Raw genomic sequence first — 18419 nt, 5'->3', positions numbered from 1 at the left:
GGTTTATAACATCATGTAATCTATGACATCATAGTAATAGTATGATGTATAATGTATGTTGTATAACGGGGGTGCTCCCCCCCCCCCCCCCGATGTTACTTCTCGCTCACTCTGTCCATTTTTTCTGTTAAATATAACTTTGTTTTGGGCTACCAAGCCCTTAAATAGTTCAGGAAAGGTTTGGTCGGGCGTCACGGCCCCGGGGCCGGCGTACCTCCCGACGTTTAACGTGCCATTCTCACAATACGCCTTTTCTCTGGGCGCGTCTGTCTGAATCCGACGACCCCTGCAACATCTCGACGCGGACGCCTCGGGGGGCCGATCACCCCGACGCCGGTCTAAAGGGGGCTCGAGTTCTCTTATCCCTCTCCGTGTATTATAGCGGCGGACGGCCCCCCCCGTAGAGCGACGTCGACGGGAGTCAAAAAAACGTAGGGATTTTTTTAAATGTCGCTTTGGAGAGCACTGTATGTAATCTTTCTATAGGGCCATATACCACAGCGCTGTACACTGGGTGTGTATGAATAGATGTATACATCAACGGGCGGCTAGATGCGGCCGATCTGCCATGGAATTCTAAGAGTTATGATGATACAGCATAAAGGCGACATATCACGCGCTCCGATGAATATAGTTAATATTAAATGGTGTCCTCCTCGTTAAAGGAACATGCGCTTCCCACCGCCGAGAGCTCACCCCTAGAGAACCCCCATGGTATAATGTATAGGATAATGTATAGGGGGGTTGTGGGGAGGTCATTTGTTCTTTTGTTATCTGTTTACCTGCTGGCTGCCATTGTAGGCAGTCATGTGACATTTGGACGCCTCCCCTTGCTTATAATCCACCCTGCGCGGATTCCTTTACGGCAGCACTGATGAAGTCCGTGATGTCCTTTCTCTACAGACCCTCGTTAGTCTGATGGCCCCCTTGGGGACGGTAAACGTGACACGCGTGTGATTGGAATACGCACGTCTCCGGTCTGTATGCAGCATGTGACTGGCTTCAATCTGTAAGGAGTTAAATAGCCACGGAGGGCTTCACAAAACAGAGATTCTGCAGCTTTTCATGCTTTGTGATTTGCCCCAAAGCGTGGAATATTTGCACATAAAGAGCAGGGAGTTGTGTTCGTGGGTTGTCATGCTGTCACCGGCTCGCTGCGAATGTATGACATCACTGGACAGAGCCGTATGACCCCATAAAATCGATGATACATCCTTTTAATAATTTTATTGTACCATTGACCGCACGGCTCTGCCGCTGGGGGAGTGAGTGATGGGAGTGGGGGGGGGGGGAGGGACACCGCTTCTTCCATAACACTGGGCAATATACACTATATGGACAGAAGTATTGGGACACCTGATCATTACACCAACAGGGACTTTGATGACATCACATTCTAAATACACAGACATTAATATGACGTTAGGTCCCCCCTTTGCAGCTGTAATGGTTTCTGCTCTTCTGGGAAGGATTTCCATGAGATTTTGGGGAGTTTCCGTGGGTTTTTTGCCCGTTCATCCAGTAGAGCGTCTGTGAGGTCAGACGCTGATGTTGAACGAGACGCCCGGCTCGCAATTACTATTGGCGTTCGTCCCAAAGGTGTTTGATGGGGTTGAGGTCAGGGCTCTGTGCGGCCGGCCGGCCGGCCAAGTTCTTCCACCCCGAGTTCGTCCGGCTGCGAGTTCAGGGATGGCAATCGCTGGATGTGCCGGCAGACGTTTACCTCTTAAGGGACTCTTTTACGTGATAAATGATCGGATGATACATCATGTAAGTTGTTTCCTTTTTTCTGGCCGTTAAGACCCAAAATCCTTCCATCCTGGAAAATGTCCTGCGTGTAACTCGTTTGGACGCGTTGATGAAAATAGATTTTTTTTGACGTTTGAATTAATTGTTTGTAAGCGATAAACATAGAATCTGCCGGCAGATTGTGTGTGTGTGTGTGTGTAATATATATATCCGTGTCCGTTAGTATGCAAATTGTAGGGGTATTGAATAAAAAGAATCTAGTTGGGATGGTAGATAAGTGAACGGCCTCCCAGCAGAAGTGGCAGCATAATCTGTCTGAATCTAAGACGAGACAAAGGACTGATCAGAGGCAGGATTTATGGAGAAAGCCCGATGGGTCGGATCTGCTGGCAGCTTCTGTTAATGAGTTTATTTTGCCCCGAATGACATTAAGTTTTCCTTCCTGACTCCTCAGCGCTTTCTGATGACTGATAAATTCCGATTACATAAAAAAAAAAAAAAAAAGTCATAGAAACCAGAAAAAAGTTTAAGAAAAACACGTTTTCATTTTTTTCTCGCTTCGATAAATTCAGCCGGGAGGAAAGAGGCTCAGAGGCGAGTTCTCCTCCCGAGCCGCAGCATGTCTCAGACGCTGGAGGGGGGAGTGGGGGGCCGCAGGATTGGGGTCCTGAACCCCACAGAGTGTCACCTCTGAATCGAAAAGCGAGACAGATCCCAGCGGGCAAAATCGGGACTGTCCAGTTGGGGGTCATGCCTAGGAAAGCAGTCATTTTAAAAAAGAAAAGGGGACCGATCAGTAGGCGGCCCCGGCTGTGGCGCGTCTTGGCTCTGCCGGTGGCCCCGGCTGTGGCGCGTCTTATGCTCTGCCGGTGGCCCCGGCTGTGGCGCGTCTTATGCTCTGCCGGTGGCCCCAGCTGTGGCGCGTCTTGGCTCTGCCGGTGGCCCCGGCTGTGGCGCGTCTTATGCTCTGCCGGTGGCCCCAGCTGTGGCGCGTCTTGGCTCTGCCGGTGGCCCCAGCTGTGGCGCGTCTTATGCTCTGCCGGTGGCCCCGGCTGTGGCGCGTCTTATGCTCTGCCGGTGGCCCCGGCTGTGGCGCGTCTTATGCTCTGCCGGTGGCCCCAGCTGTGGCGCGTCTTGGCTCTGCCGGTGGCCCCGGCTGTGGCGCGTCTTATGCTCTGCCGGTGGCCCCGGCTGTGGCGCGTCTTGGCTCTGCCGGTGGCCCCGGCTGTGGCGCGTCTTGGCTCTGCCGGTGGCCCCGGCTGTGGCGCGTCTTGGCTCCGCGTGTACTGGGTGTTTTGACGTCATTGGTTACCGTTACCGTCTGTGCCGAAGACAAATGTGTGACGGCTTCTGGTTTCGCACGATGGGTTCTTTAAGGAATTGCGCAACAGCTGCTGACCGTTACTTATTTTACTCCCAAAGAGTCTCGTTTCCGTAATTTTGGTTTCCTGTTTGCGAAACACACTTTTAGTTATGTCGTTTTTGGTAAATAGTTGGGACTGTGCACTGATTCTCCTTATATTAACCCATTAACTTATAATATTTTCTATAATAAATGACACTGCTCCTCCTGGGCGTCGGTGGTGACCCGTGGTTTGCCTTCGCAGGATGTATGACAACATGTCCACGATGGTGTACCTAAAGGAAGACAAGTTGGAGAAACTCACGCAAGATGAGATTATTTCCAAGACCAAGCAAGTAATCCAGGGCCTGGAGGCTTTGAAGAACGAGCACAACTCCATCCTGCAGAGCTTACTGGAAACCTTAAAGTGCTTGAAGAAAGATGACGAGAGCAACCTGGTGGAGGAGAAATCCAACATGATCCGCAAGTCTCTGGAGATGCTGGAGCTCGGCCTGAGCGAAGCGCAGGTAATTCCCAGGCCTTCTGGAAGACACGCTATGTGTTTCTCATTAGAATTAAAAGAGTGGAGAGAATGTTCCCGAGAAGAACATGGAATGTTCCCTTTAGTCCAACCTTGGACATGTTTTGGCCCTTGGTTTATAAGCCCTTACTAGAACGTTCATCTGTAACAATCTTGACAATGGTTGACAGATGTCCATAATTTTTTAGGGACCCTACTGTTTTCTCCAGAGGTCACCTTCTTGACCCTTTAATGTATTGACCTCTTTTAGCTGAAGGACAGGTCCGTTAACTCTTGGCGTGGGGCTTCTGTGTTATAAACGCGATATCTGCCCTTCCCAGGTGATGATGGCCTTATCGAACCACTTGAACGCGGTGGAGTCCGAGAAGCAGAAGCTGAGGGCCCAAGTCCGCCGGCTGTGCCAGGAGAACCAGTGGCTGCGGGACGAGCTGGCCAACACTCAGCAGAAGCTGCAGAGGAGCGAGCAGTCCGTGGCCCAACTCGAGGAGGAGAAGAAACACCTAGAGTTCATGAATCAGTTGAAAAAATACGACGACGACATTTCTCCATCGGTAAGTCACTTTTTCTTAATTTCGTTTGTTTTTGAGGATTTGGGGCTTTATGAGGCTTTAATAAAACCAGTCGGCGCTTCCAGGAGGAAATGTTGTCATTTTGGAAGATTCCAAGTCTGACTGTTGGCGAATATTTCAGATGCCAGCTAGTTTCTCCTGCATACAGGGCGACGTTTTCCCTCGCTCCGGCACATCTAATAAATCAAGACGTTCCGAGTAAACTTTGCCTCGGGGGCGTATTTGCGAGATGGAGCAGCTGATATTAAAATTGAGCGTTCCTGCTGTTTACACGGAGCCAGCGAGGAGCCTGCAGGAGATTTGTCTGATGGGGGGGGGGGGGGATTAATTTATTTCTGGCAAAGCTCCTTCCTTCGAGATCAGGGTCTGACCAACGTGCAGATTTTAAAAGCAGAGGAGACTTCCATCGGTGATACCAGCAGTGATAGTATAAAGTTAAAACGTAGCGAGACGCTGTACCTGCACATCTGCTTGTTTTATTAGGACTGCCTGCGAGTGGTTACTGTCACGCCATGAGATGAAACGTGTGTCGTCGCACATCCATGCACTCTTTCTACTTCTTCTTAGGATGACAAAGACAATGATTCTTCCAAGGAGCCCCTGGATGACCTGTTCCCCAATGATGATGATGATCAAGGCCCGGGAAGTAAGTGCGGTTGTAGTCCCGTGGGCCCCGCGTTGGGATCTGCTTTTAACTCTTAAAGTTTGTTTACCTTCCCAAATCAAACAAGAGTGGGACTCGATCTACCCCCAAAATAAAGTTGTATCAAAGTGTTTGTTTTTTGTTTTTTTTACATTGAATGTGTTCTCTGCAGTGCAACAGCAACACAGCAGCGCGGCCGCCGCGGCCCAGCAAGGCGGATACGAAATCCCCGCGAGGTTAAGGACCCTCCATAATCTGGTTATTCAGTACGCCTCGCAGGGCCGGTATGAAGTTGCTGTACCCCTCTGCAAGCAGGCACTCGAAGACCTGGAGAAGACTTCCGGCCACGACCACCCAGATGTCGCCACGATGCTCAACATACTCGCTCTGGTTTACAGGTCAGACCCTTCTTCATCCAGATGATCCACCATGCCTTTTAAAGCAAAAATCGGGGGGTGGGGGAATAACTGTTACGCTATGATAAAGTTATATAATGTAAAAGTTACATAATGAAGGTGATTCCTGGAAACTTTAACACCCCCCCCCCGGCAAAACAAAAATGCACGTTACGTTCTATAAAATAAGGTGCAGAGATTATATTTAAAAAAAAGATCTGCCTCCTTATACAGTGGTAAGCAGGGTATTGGAATAGCTCGTCTCTATACCGTATAGCATAGAACATTTACTTAGATTTTTGGGGATTTCATTTATCTACAGATATTTTGCTGGCTTATTCATTCACCAATATTTATTATAGATATTATTTGTAACATAAACAACTATTATTATTTATTTTATTATTATTATAAAAAGGTTTTTTTTTTTAATCTGTTAAAGGGATCAGAATAAGTACAAAGATGCCGCAAACCTGTTGAACGATGCTTTGGCTATTCGCGAGAAAACACTGGGCAAAGATCACCCGGCCGTAAGTACCGTACCGTTCGCCCCGTGACCTCACCGTCCTCTTTTCACCGAAATCTGACTCGGTTATTTTTCTTTTCTTAATGTTAAACTCGTTAGGATGGTTTTCTTGTAAGCCGGCCGTCTGGTACAGGTAGAAGGTAGGCCTGCGTGGCGATCCGGGATCCCCGGCTGTCGATTGAGCTGTCTGATAAAGCAGCAGTCTTATCCGCACCGTTTTAAGACAGTCTGTCTAAAATAATAATTACTTTGTATCGCGGGTCACTCAAGACCTGTTAACGGGGAACAAGGCAGCCCTTTAGCTCGTAAACGACGTTCAGTTGAAGTTGGTAGCTTTTTATAGGGCAAACAAAGACAAAAAGCTTTCAGAAGAAGAGGACGACGAGATCTGATGACTTTAATTGCCACGCAGGGACTAAAGTGTGTCTTGACGATGGCTGGCCAACCCTGGCTGTTACCGGGTTGGCTGATGGTGATGAGACCTGTGGTCTGAGAGCCGGGTGGAAGGTAGCCGCTGTCCAACCCTTGTCTGGTTTTAAGCAGCCGAGAGATGTGATTCATCCACTAAACACCCGGACCAGGCGGAGGTTTCATGATGCATCTTATTTGCTCTCTTCGTGTTATGAGACAGACTGCTGCTTTATAAGTCATCTTACGAAATATTGGAGAGAAAAAAATCTTCCATCTGATTTATTTAACTGATTTCATAAATCATTGCATGTAAACAGCTGGATTTTTGATTTTGGCGATTGTAGCATTTAATCGATTTCATTCAAGAAAAGTCAACGAGCAGAAACCCCCGTCGGCGGTGGAGGTTCCGGGTTGGCTGGGTTTGCCGATCGATGCGCGGCTGGATATTGTCCTTGATATTTTAACACCCGGATCCGGTTTTATTTGATGTGTAATGGTGCCGGAATATCAGGACGGCTCATGAACGCAACAATTAAAAGAGGCGGTATACATTAATACATGTTTCAACAACACAATGGCCTCCGCCTGTCTATTAAAACCATCCCAAAAGCTCTTGAGTTTTCCAAGCTATTAATCTGACCTGCTTAATTCTGTTTGATATGTTATAATACTATATATATATATATATATATATATATATATATATATATATATATATATATATTACACACACACTCTACTGTTCAAAAGTTTGGGTTATCGCTCCCATCACTCCTGTGCTGATCTAAGTTTAAAAGGCTAATTGATCGTTAGAAATCCCTTTTGCAAATATTTTACGGCCAGAAATAGCCTTGTTTTCCATGAAAGCAGCGAAGCGACCCCAAACCTCTAAACGGTAGAATATATATATATGTATGTTATATGTGTGTTCCTTTTGGAGTCCTCGTGCTTTTATAAATGGATTTACTGCCATCGCTCTTCTTGAATACTCCTTTGTGTTTTGCTCCCGGCAGGTGGCCGCCACTCTTAATAACCTTGCAGTGCTTTACGGGAAGAGAGGGAAATACCGAGAAGCCGAGCCGCTGTGTAAAAGGGCACTCGAGATCCGGGAAAAGGTAACGCCCTGATGCAGAGTACCCGCCGCTCATGCGCCGTGCTGTCCCGCTGGCCGTCTGCACCCTCCGCAACTGTATGGATCCATAAGAGATCCCCATTGAATGTCACAGCTCTAAGGAACCCATAGTGTGGTTTAAAGATAGCGGTCTTAACATAGGAAGGCAGGGAATGGTAACTATTACCCCAAAGTACTTGCTCGGTGCCATCCAGTTCCACCATGGCTAATGTCGACAGAATGCATGTGTTACCCGAACCGTTCCCGGGGTGGAAGAACAGCGCCCCTGACTCGTGCCGTGCTTTGCAGGTGCTTGGAAAGGATCACCCAGACGTGGCCAAGCAGTTAAACAACCTGGCTTTACTGTGCCAGAATCAGGGCAAGTACGAAGAGGTCGAATATTATTATCAGAGGGCGCTGGAGATTTACCAAACCAAGCTGGGACCCGATGATCCGAACGTGGCCAAAACAAAGAACAACTTGGTAGAGATCTTACTTCTCCCCCGCCCCCCACGTTGGCTTTTTTGGCATCTTTTCCACGTGTGATAATTATCTGTGTTTTTCAGGCTTCCTGCTATTTAAAGCAAGGCAAGTTCAAGCAAGCGGAGACTTTGTACAAGGAGATCCTCACCCGCGCGCACGAAAGGGAGTTTGGCTCCGTCGACGGTCCGTATCTTCGCTTATAATAACCAAACGTATACTCGTTTTTCTGATGGCTATCGTGGTTATTGTTTTATATAGCGCCATCATATTCCGCAGTGCGGTACAATGGGTCTAATTGTAGCTGTTTGCCTGTTTTTCTGGTCTAGCTGAGCAGCTAAAGCCTCTTTTGCCAGCTCTCTGTATCTTTTCTCTACAATAAAAAACGATTGACAGACGGCTGTCTGAAATGGTTGTGTTCTTGAGATAAGAAGGATGCGTAAGGACCGGCAGGGCTGTGTTGCTTGCGGTGGATACACATCGATCGTCTTATGATATTAAACCTCGTGCTTTTGTCTCTTTTTGGGTATTAGATGAAAACAAACCAATATGGATGCACGCAGAGGAGAGAGAGAAATTCAAGGTAACGATAAGACCTGCTTTGCTCTGTTGTGTGTGTGTGTGTCTGCGAGCCTGTGTCTGTGTGCGTGTGTGTGTATGTACGGGTGTATAGTCTGTAATATATTAATGTGCTGAGTCTACACAGATTAGAGGGCTTATACCCTGCTGTGTCTGATCTCTTGCGGCCGTGCCCGATCTAATCTGTTCCTTCGTCCTTTCCTCCTGGCCGGGCGACGGGGGCCGCTGTGTTAAATGTATCCGTATGTAACTCCAAATGTAATAATGATTTATCTGTAATTCGCTAAAAACCGAGTGAGTGACTTACGTTCTCCGGCACATAATCCGAGCGTTTGGCTTTCGTGTTAACGCAGTGCAGTCCGTACTCGTCTCTGACCGCGTTTATTTTTGATGTAGGGGAAGCAAAAGGATGGGACGTTTGGGGAGTATGGCGGCTGGTACAAAGCATGCAAAGTGGATAGGTAAGTAATGGTTGTATGCTCTCACCATAGGTAGGGGGACATGGCTGTGATTTCTGTGATCCTACAATGCCGTCGCTTATATGAGATGCATACACTTAGCCAACTATGTACTTCATAGACGGTTGGCACCGAAATGATTAGCTATGCGTTTTACAGGGCCAGCTGAGCCCCCCCCCCCCGCAGAAGAGTGATTGGCTCTGCAAAATCTCTATTTAGTGAATAAACCCCCGAGGATTCATAATAAAGATGCAGTTTGCCTACTGCACCACTCACATCATGCTTAGAGATCGTTTATGGCTCTTTTCCTTCAGCGTGTAGGAAAAAGTCATGTACTTGTAACTTCTAACATACCTTTTTCAATCCGTTTTCGTGTTTACGGGGCAGGTCCCACCTTATCCCACCCAGCGCCTTGTTATATTTTGGGGCAGCTATGTTGGGGATTCCGTGTAATTGGCGCCCCCTCGTCTGGGTAGCACTAGCCGCCGGCGATCAGAGAATGGAGAATTATTAAATTATCAGCAATTTGGGCCATTTGCTGGAGGATGTTCGATAATCGGCTCTTCTATGACCTCGTTTGCCGCAGGAGTCTCGTGCTGCAGGGCCACGCTTTAGAGGATTCTAGATAACCCAAAGCTTTAAAACAAAAAAGAAGAGGGCGATACTCTTTCCTCCGCAGATACTTTGTGTATCCGGGTCTAGCGGCAGAGGGGGATTTAGTCGTTTTTTGCTTTATCTGTAGCCGAAACCATCGCGATTTATGGTGCAACGTAGAATTTTCCATACTCTATGATATGAATGGGTTAATATTATAATTTGCTAAAATGCAATCTTTTACACCCGTAAATCTTTGTACAGCCCAACAGTGACCACGACGCTGAAGAACCTGGGGGCGCTTTACAGGCGTCAGGGCAAGTTTGAAGCTGCTGAAACTTTAGAGGAGGCAGCAATGAGGTCCCGAAAGCAGGTACGTTGGGACTGGGGCTTTCTGAAAGCAAGTATCCTACCAGCACCACCAGCGACGGCACCACCATCCCCACCAGCTACAGCGCCCGTCCCCTGCTTAAATGGCCACCGAAAACATTTATCGCTGGCATTTCCAGCTGGAGGGACAGGTTTCATTTTTTCAGATATGCGCAGAAGTTTTTTTTCAAGTTATTGAGGGTTTGAAAGGCGCCCCTGCATGCTCCGGCGTCCACGTTCGCCCCCTTATCGTATGATGCGTCCCCGCGGTCTTTGCGTTGGAATTGCGTGTTTTTGTGGTGCCCCCCGTTTTCCGGCCGTTTACTTTCTTTTTCCCCGTCCCGTGATGCGCGTTTTCTGTCTTCTCTCATAACTTTCCTTCTGCGAATGTCTCAGGAGCTTCTTCCTTTACTTGTAACTAAAGGGTGGTGTCTCACAGGGACTCGATAATGTCCACAAGCAGAGGGTGGCCGAAGTCTTAAACGACCCCGAAAGCATCGAGAAGCGGCGAAGCCGGGAGAGCCTGGACGTGGTTAAGTACGAGAGCGGCCCAGACGGAGGGGAGGAAGTGAGTATGAGCGTTGAGTGGAACGGGGTAAGTGCAGTACACAGTCCGCCAGTCGCTCCTCCATCTCTGTGATTAAAACTCATTAACACGAGCCGCATGCTGCTTTAATCAATCGATGCAATTATAAGAAACCTCTCTGCCTGAAACTTCAATGTTTTCACAGCTTTATCTGCCTTACAGTGCTGATTGGGGGTCTGGATTTATAACCCTTTCCCTGCTAGGCAGGGACCGCCCCCCCCCCCCCCCCCGGGGTTGGTTGCCCTGGACTTATAGACAGATACATGACTTTGCCCTATACCATGCATGTTTAAATTCCCTCACTGTATTAGCCTTTACCACTTATGCTGGGAGGCCGTTCCAGTTATCGATCACTAGTCACTAGACTGTGACCCTCTAGTTTTTAGATCATGGCTTCTTCTCACATTTTGCCCCATTTAGAATAAGCTTCTCTGTAGTCTTACACCTTGATTTAGAGCGAGCAGATCGTCGGCCAATCACGGCTCGGTTCTGCCTATACACAAGCTTTTCAGTGTCTCCTCTGTATAGCACAAGTATCCGATATCCTTATAATAGAGGCTGTCATTACTTTATTGTATGGACTGCCGTTCATTGTGGTTTGTGTTATGTAGATGCAGAGTGCAGGGCTGCTTGCTTATTAAAAATGATTTATTGACGTGTATGGCGCTATCATATGCTGCAGCGCTGTAGTTTTTTTGTCCCCCCCCCCCCCTTTTCTTTTCTCAGACAACCAATCAGCATCTGTTATACTTTCACTCGGTTTCCTGTTACTGGTGCAGAGTGAATAATAAGCATGGGGCGCTTGCGCTCGCTGATTGTTAAACTGTGTACTGTGCTCTCCCTTTCTTCTGCTAAACTCTGCCTGTTGTGGATTCAGCCTTTTACTAAGGAGTTATTTGCAAGGGGGTGGGGTTTGCATGGGGAGGGAAAGTGTGTGGGTGGAGTTGGGGAGGGGGAGTTGAGGGGGATTTGCTGGTTTGTGGGTGGAGTTAGGGGAGGGGGATTTGCTTGGGCACGGGTGGAGTTTATGGCAGGGTGGTTCTAGAGTGGGTGGCTTTTATCAGGAGAGGGGGTGGAGTGTAGGGCTTGGTGGGGGGGTCACATGCTTTGGGTGCAGGGTTTGGTCGGGAGTTGACATTTTCATCTTAACCGTGGGTTGTGGGATACGGATTAAAATTCTCACACTATTTCTAGGTCTGTCGCTCACTGCCTCCTAGCGTAATACAACTCCCATAATGCTCTGCTGGCCATTGTACCAGAGCATCATGGGAATCGTAGTTTACAGCAGCCGGAGAAGAGCCGGATGCCTTCCCATTATGAAGGTTGTTTTTGCCGTCACTTCTCCCGTTTATTTTTGTTTCTGCGTATGAAATGTACCACGTTCCACGTACCTTTCAGTTTTTCATGTGGATTTAGTTTGCTTGTAACTTCATCCTTCTTACCGACCCCCCCCGCATCCGTTATTTGTTTTAGTCCGCAGCATGGGGGGGGGCATTGACCTGTAGCTTTGGGCTGCAACACCCATTATCCCGAGGCAGACTCGATGGCCTTGCAGTCCAATACACGTAAATCTCCCTGCGGAGAGTTTGTTTCGCATGCCGGCTTCCGGTCCTCTATCCTCTGCATGACTCTCTCTTTCACCTCGACGGTCAGCGTCACCAACGTTTATTCGGATCTGCGTCTCTCCCCCGCCCTAGTGTTCTTTCATGAGCCTGATCCATAGCTGTAGCGAGGTACACATTTTAGGGCCACTTGACCCCAATGGCAAAGGTTAGAGGGCCACTTATTTCTCGCTTGGCCTCGGAACCGATGTAACGCAGCGAAATTCCTTTTGTTGACCGTTCCGATCGCTTAAATATTTAGATCCTTCCGATCGGCTCTAAACGTTCTTCTGTAACCTTCTGATCTAAAGATAATTCATCGAACAGCTTGAATGCCAACGGGACCTAAACCTGTTAAACCCGGAGTTTGCACAATCTTAGTGCATGTGTGTGTGTGTATATATATGTGTGTATATATGTATATGTGTATAAATAGATATTTTGAGCATCACTTTATTTTACATAAATATATCTTGATCCCCCCCCCCATTTCTTCCTTCTCCTTTTTTTTTTTATTATTTTTAAATAAATATTGCATGTTTATCATCCTTATCATAAAACTGTCACATTCCGGATGGTCTCCAATCCTAATTCTTACATTTATATTACATTTATATTTAAACATCACACTTTTTTGTAAATATGCAGCATATGTGATGTCAGAGCTGTTCATTATAAAAAATAAATAAATAAATAAATGGGACCTTAAGTACATTTCTAGGAGAGATGGGAGGTTCCAGGGCTTGGATCCGCTTGTTATCTCGTGACAGTTTTAGACCTTCACTAATAATGCTCTTTTTTTTTTTTTTTTTTTTTTTTTTTGCTCCCATTATGTATTTTTCTTTTCATTTTTTTGTTGTTCATTCAGCGGGTCGGTTTCTGACAAGTAGAGGCGACCTAGAAATACTGTAGGTGGCTGACGTTCTGGAATGGAAACTGTTGACTTGTTTTTTTTCAACAGTTTCATGGTATCTCTATCTCTCTCTTCTCCTCTCCCCCCCACCCCCCTTTTTTTTTTTTTTTTCCCTCTCTCTCTCCTCCTCCTTTCTCTCTCTCTCTCTCCCTCCTCACCCCTTTCTCTCTCTCTCTCTCCCTCCTCACCCCCCTCTCTCTCTGTCGCTCTCTCCCTCCTCACCCCTCTGTCGCTCTCTCTCTCTCTCCCTCCTCACCCCTCTCTCTCTCTCTCTCCCTCCTCACCCCTCTCTCTCTCTTTCTCCCTCCTCACCCCTCTCTCTCTCTCCCTCCCTCCTCACCCCTCTCTCTCTCCCTCCCTCCCTCCCTCCTCACCCCTCTCTCTCTCTCTCTCTCTCTCTTCCTCCTCACCCCTCACCCCTCTCTCTCGCTCTCTCTCGCTCTCCCTCCTCACCCCCCTCTCTCTCGCTCTCCCTCCTCACCCCCCCCCCCCCCTCTCTCTCTCTCTCTCTCTCTCTCTCTCTTTCTATCCGACAGGCCTAGGTACCCCGTGTGACTCTAACTCTGTGTCCTGCATGAAGGGTGTGCGTCATCTCACAGCTTTAACCTCTCGCCAGTACTGAACACTGTGTCCTAGCTGCTTCTAGTAGGATTCCTGTTCAAGCTACCTTGTAAATTGGGCATCTGAGCTGACACTTCTTAGAGCGTCTATTTTTTTTTTCCTTTCTTAATAACCTGTACTCCTTTTAGCTTTGCCATACCGTAAGCTACCCTCAAGGAACCGTAATCTGCTCATAAAACAGCGTGTTATAACGTAAAGTCACCGTAGGCAACAAATTCCAATATCTCAAGGCCTCGGAACAGATGGCGTCTGCTCTAGAACCAAGGCATGTGCTTGTTGACGGAGGCCCGCCGTTTGGTTACCATCAATGTGGTTTTCTGGATCTCTGCAGCTAACTTCTATAGGCGCTAGAGCTCTTCCAAGTCCTAACGTGACTGGCGGCAGTCGTGCTTCTCATACTAATCTCTATGTGTTTGGTGATTTGTGTAAATGTCTTTCTAACTTCTAATAAACGCTGTCCCAACCGACCAATGGCTGTGTCTCTTAATACCTCGACTCTTCTTCTTTCACCCGCATTGCCCAACGCAGGCTTCTATAACCCCCGGGCGATGGAAGGGGGGTTGGTAAGATGACTCCATTGTTAACCACACTGATGTATAAAGTAGAATGCATATTAAGGTACGCTAATACTTTAATATGAAAAAAGAATGAAGCGCTAACCTAAAGTAGAAGCTGCAGCTGCTGTCCTCCATCGATTCTTGTCACCGATTGGCTGCTTGAAGCATCCAATCAGTAGCACTCGCATTGAAATCATTTCCGAGCACGATGAGAATCTTCCAATGCATTTGCAAAGGGGGGTCACCATAAAAATTTTAAGGGGTCTTTTCTTTTTACGTCTTTTAATACTCAAAAGGATTGGTCTCAGCGGCTGCAGCTTGTCGCGTTCCCTCCACTGGATTTTAGAAAGCTTCCAAAACAAATTAATAACTTTTTTTTTTTTTTTAACGTATTATTTAACGACCGTTAACGTGGGAAATATATATAATAATAATCTGAATTCTGTAAGCTGGCGGTAAATGGATGTGGTACATTTTTAATGCCCTATAATAACGGGATTCTGAACGTGTTTAGTATGTTTTTTTGGGCCTCCTTTCCATATTTTGGACGTTTTATCTGTTTTCTTGGTGAGAATTTTTTGTGTTTGTTTTGTAAGATTAACCCCTCTTTTTCATGCCTGTAAACCCTTTTTTGTTGTAGGACGGCACCGGATCCTTAAAGCGGAGTGGTTCCTTTAGCAAACTCCGAGCTTCTATTAGGCGCAGCAGCGAGAAGCTTGTTAGAAAACTAAAAGGCGGAAGTTCACGCGATGGGGAACCAAAGAACCCGGGGTAATTATCCGTTCCCAGCGGGGCGGCTCTGTAGATTAGCACTCGAGGTGTCCGCGTGAATCGTACATACCCTCTGTTTACTGCGTGGGAAATTCATTCATTTTCATTGTCACGGAGAGCGTGCGGAATCGCAACGCACCCTGAAAAAAGGTGGTTTGGGGTTCTTGTCCCCGTAAAATAGTATTCTAGCTATACAAGATCTGCCCCAGCAGGAATAGTCCTCCTTTAGTCCTCCCCAGCTTCAACTGGAGAAGTTTGACTTGGTGTATGTAACACTTGAGCAATGTTTTTGTAATTGATGATATGGTCTAAAAGGGTAACCGAGGTCAGGAGATAGGACCCCTAAACCCCTGTGGTCCTGGCTTTATACGCCTGCGAGGTGCCGCCAGCGTTAAGATGTGTTTAGTAGCCATCAAAGGTAGCAGAGACCTCTCCGGGCTACTAGAGGACTCGGCTGTACCGTTTCCCCGATAAGGTTCTGGAACGTTGGTGTTGGTGAGGTTCCAACCCGGAACGCATAGAAGCCTACAGGAGCTCTCTGCTGTCCCCCGAGCTTCTAAATCCCCCGTATTTACTAAAGCATTAGTACCCCGTGTGCAGATTGGGCGCAGATTACGGGCACTCAGCGGTTACTGCGTTCGGAGACCGGTTGGATTGAGGAGCTTCAAGCCATTAATGCCACTAATTGGGTCGTCTGTAAGCTTTTGTCGTTCACGCTGGTTTTAACCTGTGAAAACCTACGGGAATCATATAATATAATATCTTTCACTAACGGCGTATATGTGCAATATTGTCCTATCTAGGATATAATTCTATATGTGCACGGCCGTTTCAAAAGTTTGGGGTCACAGAGCTGTTTTCGTGGAAAACAAACAAATTTCTGGTTGCGACATGATCCGCCCTTTAAACTTGGGTCAATGAACACAGCGTGCCATTGGAACGCAGGAGTGATGGGAGTGATAAAGGGCCATTGGAACGCAGGAGTGATGGGAGTGATAAAGGGCCATTGGAATGCAGGAGTGATGGGAGTGATAAAGGGCCATTGGAACGCGGGAGTGATGGGAGTGATACAAAGCCACTGGAAAAACAGGATTGATGAGAGTGATAAAGGGCCTCTGTACGCCTATGAAGATAATCCATTAAAAATCATTGTTTTCAGCGACAATAGTAATTTACATTAACCCCGTCTGCGCTGTATTTCTGATCCATTTCATGTTATTTTAATGGACAAAATTTGCTTTTCTTTAAAAACAAGGAAATTTCTAAGTGACCCCAACCTTTTGAACGATAGTGTGTGTGTGTGTGTATATATGTATAATATGTGTGTGCATATAAATATACTTTAGCAGAAATTTTGATCATAAGACGTCTTCGATGTTAATCCTGTACATAATTTTGCTGTTCGAAATGCCCTTAAAAAGGTTTTTACGACTCGCCTGTATAGATTGTAGATGATATTTATTAATAAATGAACTAAGGTTTAATCTCGATTGATTGTTTTATTCCCCCTTCCCCTTATTACAAGCATTTGGCATTTAGGTAACTGCGCAGGATGCTAGTGCGAGCCGCCGCTGACCCCCTCTAATAACTGTCCGGGGTCCGTTCTGCGGAGGAGTCCGTGGATGTGCTGCTAACCTGTCTCTGTGTTTGTTCTTCGCAGGCTGCTCTGTGCTCGCGCCCCTCATTCTCACTCTCTTTTTCATTCTTTCGTTCTTACATTAAGTGTGCATAAGGTCTCCAAAGTGGAAAGCAAATAATCCAAAGGTTCAGGTGGCTTTAATCAGCACCACAGAGTAGGGTGGCGATATACTTAATTAAGCTTCATATCTGATTTACCAAAGCTAAGTCATATATGATAGGGTTATAAGTTTTTAAGTAAAGGGCTGTATTCACTAAGCCGGGAGCTGGAAGATATGATAAAATATTTCAGTTCGCATTACGTGGGGGTCTCCTCTACATCATATAGGACCCGCTGTGCCCGTCTTAGAGCAGAAGCTCTTGGGGTCAGCCCCTCATAATGCTGAGTCATAGACGGATGGCGTAATTTACTCTCCAGTCTGTATGCGGCAGGGCTGTGACTGTCGGCTGAGTTTCTAGGATTTGTAGTAGGTTTTTTTTTTTTTTTTTTTTTAAATGCTCCGTGCTCTGCGTGTTCGTATAACCTGAATGTAAGCAGGGAGCGAGGGCAAACACGCATTGTATCATTGTGACTGTATTATTAGAAATCTTGCCCCCGCGTGCCGCTCTTGAGGCAGCCAGGGGTATTAAAGCGGCTCAGGGTTGGGGGCATTGCCGGTGTGAATTTGTGAGTGATTCTCAATGGTTTGTTCCTTGCATGTCTGCTCTCCCGGTTGCAGCATGAAGCGTGCCAGTTCACTGAATGTTCTTAACACGGGTGGCAAGGCTGCCGAAGATCTCACGCAAGTAAGAAGCACTACCCTGTTTTCTCCCCATCGCATAGAACCTAGATCCGCGCTTAGGGTCCGGAACACGCGCTTAGGGTCCGGAACACGCGCTGTGCGTACGCTAGGAGGGAAAAGGGACGCTAACCCGACGTCTTCACCGACTGATAGCGTTTAAACGTCCTCGTTCACCGTGCTTTTCTGAAACCTGTTTGTTGTAACGCCGTTACCCACTAACCCCGCATTAAAGCCTTGCCCGACTAATTCATATCTGTGCTTGGCGGTGCACACGCCTGCGAGTGTAATATGTCTTGCGTACTAAATCCAGCATCCCTGTAACTGCCCCCTCCTGCGTTTAGATATATGTAACATTTTGCCCCTGAAATGCAGTACCGGCCTTGATGCGGATTTAGTTACCTTTTACAAAGACGCCTTTATTAATATTTAATATTTGACGGAACTTAAACTGCTTCCATGTGCGATTCCCGGACAGGGAAACCTGAGGCTCGAGTTCCAATTGCCCCCACGCCATTAAATTCACTTAATCGGAGGGGTGTATAGCGACAGTGGGTGGAGCTTGAGTCTGGCTGCCATTAAGCCCCACCCCCAGCCCCTAGGCTCCTGGTATTGGAGCATCAGTGGGGTTGATTCACTAAATGTGAGTTGTATGGAGGGCTCCGTTGCGCATGCCTGAAAATCAAGCACTCTCCTGTACGTTACTATAACTCGCTGTTGGTGAATAGACCCCATAAACCACGGCGACGCGTCAGAGAGGAAAGCTGTCACGTTGTATCATATAGTCATTTGTTTTAGAATTTTAGTAGACTAAAATGTATTTTTTTAACCATTTTATATATTTTTAACAGTTCTATGTGTGGCATGATTATCCAGTTATAGCAATCTTTGTTTTTTTATATTATTATATATTTTAACAATCCTGTGTGTAGCATAGTTATTTATTTATTATTTTTAAACAATTACCCTGTGTAGAATAGCCATTTTTGGCATTTTTTGTGTTAAAGGGGTGATAATGCCCTCTGGCGGAATACATTCTATACAACGTGGTAACCTTTTCTCTTTCTCCCTCCTTCCTCTATACAGGAGCGAAATAATTGTCTGACGGACTCGCGGAGTCTGAGCGCTAGTCACACCGACCTGGCCCATTAAAGCTCGCGCGGTGACGCTCGCTAGAGTTCTATGA

General features: G+C 46.9%; 1 protein-coding gene across 5 annotated transcripts; it reads left to right on the top strand.

Annotated features, from left to right (window-relative positions):
* Positions 1–3357: 3357 nt before the first annotated feature.
* Positions 3358–18385, top strand: LOC149283198 (kinesin light chain 1-like). Of its 5 annotated transcripts, none has more exons than XM_089497859.1 (15): positions 3358–3618; positions 3953–4183; positions 4769–4847; positions 5017–5242; positions 5682–5769; positions 7190–7291; positions 7597–7770; positions 7854–7953; positions 8301–8350; positions 8743–8807; positions 9663–9771; positions 10207–10335; positions 14686–14816; positions 17174–17240; positions 18320–18385. In XM_089497859.1, exons 1-15 carry the CDS (start codon positions 3358–3360, stop codon positions 18383–18385), a joined length of 1878 nt encoding a protein of 625 aa, XP_089353985.1. The 5 variants fall into 5 exon arrangements, with proteins under 5 accessions (XP_089353985.1, XP_089353983.1, XP_089353982.1 ...); XM_089497857.1 differs by having other exon boundaries at positions 10207–10362; XM_089497856.1 differs by having other exon boundaries at positions 9663–9858; positions 10192–10335.
* Positions 18386–18419: the final 34 nt, after the last annotated feature.

Source organism: Sceloporus occidentalis, unplaced genomic scaffold (assembly GCF_023333645.1).
Source record: "Sceloporus occidentalis isolate IW3139 unplaced genomic scaffold, rSceOcc1.0.p SCAF_109, whole genome shotgun sequence".
In the NCBI taxonomy this organism is placed as follows: domain Eukaryota; kingdom Metazoa; phylum Chordata; class Lepidosauria; order Squamata; family Phrynosomatidae; genus Sceloporus; species Sceloporus occidentalis.
This window is presented reverse-complemented; position numbering and strand designations above follow the sequence as displayed.